We start from the raw sequence: 6,874 nt of genomic DNA on the forward strand, positions 1-6,874 counted from the left end.
TCCATCACATGTTCATCAGTGTTTGAATCATTCAAGTACGTCTTAAACAGATGACAGGAGAGAAACGTTTTTATTATGATGATAGCAAAGAAATAATGATCTGATTCCACAAAGCGTTCACCCTTCACCACACACCTTACACCTGCATGAACATGCAGTCTGTGCTTAAAGAAGACACAGGTGTAACAGAGCTCAGAGAGAGCAGGACGAGAGAGGAGATAACACAGAGTCATTTAGTGATGAAGCATGTTAATAAAACATCATGTTACAGTCTGTTACAGCCTCATTACAAACAAAGGGTTTCATACAGGTGTGCAGCTAGCTGGAAATAACACACGCACACACACACACACACACACACGCACACACACACACACATACACACACACACACCAACACACACGCGCATAAAAACAGTCTAACATTCTGAAGCAAAAAGTATTTTCCGTCTTTGGAAACAGGTGAGAGAGATTCTGTGTCAGCAGACGGCATGAAGCTTCATCAGATGTTTTTATAATAACAACAATAATAATATGAATAATAAAATTATTAATAAGAACAATAATAATAATAATAATAATAAAACAAAACAACAACAATTATTATAATAATAATAAAACAATAATAATAATAATCTGATGAAGCATCATTCAGTCTGCTTCAACCTTTCATCATGAAATACATGTTATCATAATTATTATCATAATTATTATTATGATGATTATTACTATTAATGTTGTTATTATTATTATTATGATCAATATTATCATTATCATTTTTATTATTATTATGGTTATTGTTATTATTTTATTATGATGATGATGATGATGATTATTATTATTGTTATTATTATTATTATCATTATCATTATTGTTATTGTTATTCTGAAAAAGCAGCAGGAGGTGATGAAGTGATATTTTATCGTTGATGTTAAACTTCATGAGCACAGGGTCAGGCGGAGTGACGAGCTCAGACTGGTTCGGTCCCAGTCTGTGCAGTGGGGGGGTCACTGGGGGGCTGCTGGTGTATTTTGAGGGACAGAGCCGCAGGGAGCATCTGCTGCTCCACCTGTGAGCCCAGCTGCTGGAGACGGAGCTGATGGAGGAGGCTGATACGGAGGCAGGCGGGGGGCAGTGGGCAGGAGGGTTGAGTGACATCACTACCAGACGTCTGTGGTCCTGGGGGGTCGACGGCCCGCAGCTCGCCAACATGCTGCATGTTGTCTGACAGCATTTAGCTCTGTGTTAACACGCGGCTGGAAGCAGGACGCTCGGGGGGGATAACTCACCTCATCTGTTAAGTCACCCTTTCATGTCGCGACTTTATTAAAATAAAACTTCCGTCAGTCTCTGACACTAGAATACTGTGTGAGCTGACACACCTCTCTGCCGTGTCTGCAGGTAAAGGATTCAGTGATTCAGTAACAGTTTGTAGGAGCGAGTCATTTCAGATGGAGTTACGTTAAAACTCAAATATGTGGCCCTGACTCTGTAACAGTTCTTGTTGTGAACACCAGGAGGCACTGTCACTGAAAGTGAAGATAGTTTGCAGCTCTCCCTGTGTTTCAGAGGAGTGCTGGGAGGTTACAGTTCTACCTGAGTATACCTGTCTGGACCTCTAATTGTACCTGTACCGGGCTTTTTGCATCAGTGCTGTGACACACAGACTGAGTGAGTACCTCTGGTTAAAGTTGTAATGCTTCCACTAACATATCAGACAGGTAGGTAACTTCTAAAACCCTGAGAAAAGCTAACTTAAAGAAGTAACAGAATTGTTTGTGAAGGCCTTGCTACAGGAACATGCTACACTGTTTAGCTAGGAAACAGCTAAACTAACAGTCAAGTGAATAAGACTGACAGATGAGACTGGTTTCATAAAGCAGTGATAGAAAGTCACTCCAGTGCTTTACTCTTTGTGAGTTTGGTGTTTTAAATGGTTAGCTTAGATGAAACACAATATGTGTGTACAACACAGTTAGATGAACAAACTAACAGGTTGAGTTAGAGGTAGAGCAGCTCCTCCTGTGTCCTGAGAGCTTAAATCAGTGTTTTTCTGAATGGAGTCTGGTGTGTGTGTGCAGACAGCGATGTAACGTCTGTGTGTGGTTAAAACAATCATCTTCCTCTGTAACAAAAAGGTCTATCTCTGTAGGGATCCTTTCTGTCATGTTGTCACACACTTAGAATAACAACCTGAGCCTGTCAGTGGAAACAACAAGAACTTTTAGTGGACGACCTTTGACCCATCAAGGATTATGTTGCAGCCATTACAGCCTGTTTCACTGCTGCAGGATGAACACATCTACTGGAGACACTCACACACTTTGTTCCTGTGAGTCGTTTTGACCTAAAATACGTAAATAAGCACCATGTTATCAAATACCAGAACGTTCCTTTAGGTACAATATATGTCAAAATCGTCATTTTAACAAATAATCTGTTTCTTTATGTGTCCTAAAGTTATGATTGTTGTTCACGTCTGAGGCTGCAGTGAGATTATTTCAACCTGTTTTAACATCAACTGGCTCCATGTTTTTCTTCAAATGCAGTGATTTTAGTTTGTGTTGCCAATATGTTGAAAAAAGCTGGATGGACTGTAATTCACTCCTTAACACACATTATGTTCATGATATATAATGTGAATGACCCCCCCCCCGGCCCTGACACTGAATGCTGCTCATGTTAACACAAAGCTTACAAAGGTTCTGTTATAATGAAAGCTCAGGGTGATGTCTGCACTCGGTTTCTGTCCGACCGTCACGCAGTTTAGAGAAGAAGAGCCTGCCTGTTGATTTGTTACCTGTGAGTCACTTCTCCTTTAAGAAGTTTTCAGATTAAAAATCAGTTTAATCCCACAAAGAATAAAAGTGAATATTAGTTTTAATATTTTATATGACTGGATGATGAACTATTGCTTTATGTCTCATCTCTTCTCAGCAGTAAATCACAATTAGTAATGATCTAATCAATATGAAGACGACATGGAGCTGGATGGACTCAAACACTTTCTGTGATTTCAGAAAGCAGCTTTTAAATGTACACACACACACACACACACACACACACACACACACAGAGGAAGTGATACAGCCTGTAATCCACTGTGACTGTTCCTACTTTAATCTGATGTTTGATCAGGGCTGGATTAGCTAACGGCTAATGCTAACACATGTCCTGGCTCATGTAAGACTCTAACTCCTTCTTCAGTGTGTCTCTCAGTGTGAAATGAGACTCTTTAATAAAAGGAGTCCAAGTAAAATATGTTGTGCTAACATGCTACCATGCTAACACCAACGTACAGGTCATAAACAGAGTCTGTACTGTCAGCCAGTCGTACTGGTGTTCCCTCGTCAGCGGACCTGTTGGTGTGTTTGTGTTGGAACACAAACTAACTAACCAGCTCTCCTGTGTCCTGACAGCTAAAATCACAGTTTTTATCAATGGGGTCTGGTGTGTCTGCAGAGATCCTTTGTGTGATGCTGTCACACACGTTGTCACATCTCCAGGGACAAATGTGAGCTGGTCAGATGAATATTAATAAAACTATCTTTTAATGGTACTTCATGTGTGCAGAAACGCACTACAAAGATTACATCCCATCAACATAGAAAACGTCTAAAATGTAACATTTGTGTGTCAGAATCAGAGTCAGGGGCCCCCGGGGGCCCGGCGTCTGCGTCTCACAGACAGGAAGTGACCTACGCGCTGGTCGTGCCTTTCTTCAGCTCGTGGCTCCGCAGTCTGCAGTCTCTGCTCGCGGCCTCGGCCCTCTGCAGCATCGCCTGCTGTCCGTTTAAATGAGAGCCGGGGCCGCCGTGCAGGGCCCCCAGGGGCCCGTAGCCGGAGTATCCGGTGAGGAAGGGGGAGGTGTAGTAGAGATGTCGGGGCAGGGCGGGGCTGTGGGGGAATGGGGTCCGGGCTGTGGCCCCCCCGCTTTGTGAGGAGTCTGTACTTCCTTGACTTTTATCGGACGACGTGGCGATCTCAGCCAGGGACCACAGTTTGGGTTTGGGGGCCGCGTTTGGCCCCGGGATGGAGCTGCAGGAGTGTTCTTTAGTGGAAGGGGTCGGCGTGCGCTCTGGCTCTGTCCCTCTGAGCGTCCCCAGGGGTGCAGTCTGTATGTGGGGGGGCCCTGTGGAGGCGGGGCCTGGGAGGGGGGGCCTCCTGTCCCCCGTGTCCTTAAAGTGTTCAGTGAAGCCTCGCTCTGTGTCGCTGCTGCTGTCGTCTCTGAACACCAACACGCACGAGGCCGACACCGAGGGGGGGGCATGGAGAGCTGAGGGGAGCAGGACAGGAAGCGGTCAGCAGGGGGGAGAGACCAGAGACACACACACACACACACACACACACACTTCACACACGCTTCATGATCAGTAATGATCAAGGTAATCAATGATCCGATTCTTTAAGGGACTCCTTCATAAGAACAAAGTTCAACGCTTCCTGTTACACCTGTCTCACAGCGTGCTCTGTGTGCATCACAGACAGCTTGCAGGAAGGAGACGTCCCCGCTGCAGCCATGGTAACCGTCACATCCTGTCACCTGTGACAGAGAACATGCAGGACTCACCCTGTCACACCTGAACCACACCTGACGCTCCATCTTCCCCTGAGCGCCACTGATTTGTTGCTCTTAAGGAACGTTTAAAAGAGACCAAAGAGTCTGAGGAGGAACACGAGCAGCATTATTGATTGATCGATTATTGATTGATCGATTAATGATTGATCGATTAAAGAGCTGATGTATTAAAGGGCTGATCGATTAATGATTGATCGATTAATGATTGATCGATTAAAGAGCTGATGTATTAAAGGGCTGATCGATTAATGATTGATCGATTAAAGAGACAGTCACTCCTCCTCCTCTCACTCACCGGCCTCGCTCTTGCTCTCCGGCTCGTTGTTGTTCTTCATCGGCTCGTCGTCGTCGTCGTTCCGCTCCAGGTCGATGTTGTCCTCCTCCTCCTCGTCCTCGCTGCGGTTCCTCGGGGTCCAGGTCATCTTGTTCTCCTTCTTCAGCCGGCGGCGGGCGTTGGCGAACCAGGTGGACACCTGCGTCAGAGTCATCTTGGTGATGATGGCGAGCATGATCTTCTCGCCCTTGGTGGGGTATGGGTTCTTCCGGTGCTCGCTGAGCCAGGCCTTCAGCGTTGCCGTGGCGTCCCGTGTGGCGTTCTTCCTGTAGGCGGGGTCTCCGTACGGGTACGGCCCCAGGGCCCCGAACGGGTGGAAGTCCAGGGAGCCGGAGATCCCCGAGGACGGGTCGTAGGCAGGACTCTGTGACAGGAAGAAACAATCAATTAATATACACATTTTTTCTTTAAACATGAAATATTTCAATTATTTATTTCTCCCTAAATGTAGTTTTAACCTTTGACCTCTAATGTTTTCAAGGTTTTATAGGATTTTCTGTGCATGCACATCTTCACACACACCTCAGCATGATTTCTGTGCAGCTTTGACGTGTGTGTGTGAAGCTGCTTTCTTGGCAGCGCTCCTCAGGAGCAGATTCTTAATCTTAACGCGGTTAAATAAAGATTTAATTAAAACTCACAAACACACAAACAACATTTAATTTGCAGAGTTTAAAACGAGCACGATTACGTCACAAACAGCCTCCTTTAATTATTATTACCATGATTAGATTGAATTCATCCGACAGATCAAATTGAATCTTTCAATATATTTGACATGTATTTTTTATTTGATGTGGTCGCTGTGATTTAACCGACACAGAGCATCAAGGTGTGACACACAGTTCTTTACCTGATTATTATTATATTAGACATTAAAGGATCATGTTCAGTTTCCATTAAACACGTTGCGGGATTTTTAATCATTTCAGGTCATTTTTAATAAATTGTTAATAAAGAAAAATACAACAAAGTTAAAATCTTAAAAATATTCAAATTAATGAGAAACAAAAACTCATTTTAAAAAAGACCGAAACAATAATTAAAATCAGATTTATTTCGCGCAGATTTTAACTTCTTAAATTAAAGAGAATTTCTGTGAAACTACGAAGCTGCTCGTTTATTTAAATAAAACAGCTTGTTTCCAAACGCAGCTTCTGGATCTGCGATTTTACGCACTGAGCGTCTTTACGCACCAGAAGTGACACTTTGGTTTTTATCTTTTATTTAGAAACAGAACTTAGAGCAGCCCGGTGCACTGACTCGGTTCGAATAGCAGCAGACACTCACCATGAAGGAGTTGAGGGTGGCGGCGGCCCGGGGCTCCCCGCAGTACGGGAGGTGGGAGTTGAACCCGGGTGAAGTCGCTGATCCCGAGTACGGAGCGAAGGCTGAGCCCGAAGAGGAGCGACCCAGCTCCTCCGTCCGCGGGCCTAAGATGACCCCCGAGCTGAAGGACGGGCACGAGTGCAGGGCCAGAGACACGGACGGCTGGAAGAGGAAACCCTGAGGATAAGCCATGACAGCGCGCGCGGAGCCGGACTATTACGCGCGGGCGAACTCACATCGGAGAGCGAAAACGCGCGTCTCCCCGGGACAGCAGCAAGAAGCGAGGAAGAAAAAGAAGAAAAGAAGAGGAGGGGAGAGGAGGTTTAAACTCGGAGGAGCATCCAGGAGCATCGCAGGTGGAGGCTGAGTTCAGTTTGTGTGTTTCTGCTGCAAGTTTTCACTTCCGCTGCTGCTCAGAGAGAGAGAGCGAGAGAGAGAGCGAGAGGGAGAGCAAGAGAGAGAGCGAGAGAGGCAGACGGGTCTGTAGGACTGTAATATAAACACACATACTATAAAATCTCATGAGTTGCAGAACATTGAATTACTCAGGTGCAGAAGAAGTGGCCGACCTGGAAGGACAGGAGCTGGATGGTTGTAACTCCTGAAAGCTCCTGTGAGGAGTTTTTCTCTGGT

At 45.1% G+C, this 6,874-nt stretch overlaps 1 protein-coding gene across 1 annotated transcript; it reads right to left on the bottom strand.

The window, feature by feature from the left end:
• Positions 1-3,697: 3,697 nt before the first annotated feature.
• irx5b (iroquois homeobox 5b) lies at positions 3,698-6,433 on the bottom strand. Its single transcript, XM_069685967.1, has 3 exons — positions 6,203-6,433; positions 4,874-5,276; positions 3,698-4,275 (listed from the first exon to the last, which is right to left on the bottom strand). Exons 1-3 carry the CDS (start codon positions 6,431-6,433, stop codon positions 3,698-3,700), a joined length of 1,212 nt encoding a protein of 403 aa, XP_069542068.1.
• Between the last annotated feature and the right edge of the window lie 441 nt (positions 6,434-6,874).

Source organism: Semicossyphus pulcher, unplaced genomic scaffold, assembly GCF_022749685.1.
Source record: "Semicossyphus pulcher isolate SPU_LCO1_2020_fin unplaced genomic scaffold, fSemPul1.0.p SCAF_8, whole genome shotgun sequence".
Lineage (NCBI taxonomy): Eukaryota > Metazoa > Chordata > Actinopteri > Labriformes > Labridae > Semicossyphus > Semicossyphus pulcher.

Bases quoted from the DNA above. Each gene is read 5' to 3' on its own strand.
- irx5b (XM_069685967.1), bottom strand. From the start codon at position 6,433: ATGGCTTATCCTCAGGGTTTCCTCTTCCAGCCGTCCGTGTCTCTGGCC. The intron at 5,277-6,202 runs GTGAGTGTCTGC...TTCCTGTCACAG, and splicing joins CCACCCTCAACTCCTTCATG to AGTCCTGCCTACGACCCGTC. The intron at 4,276-4,873 runs GTGAGTGAGAGG...TGCTCCCCTCAG, and splicing joins GGAGAGCAAGAGCGAGGCCG to CTCTCCATGCCCCCCCCTCG.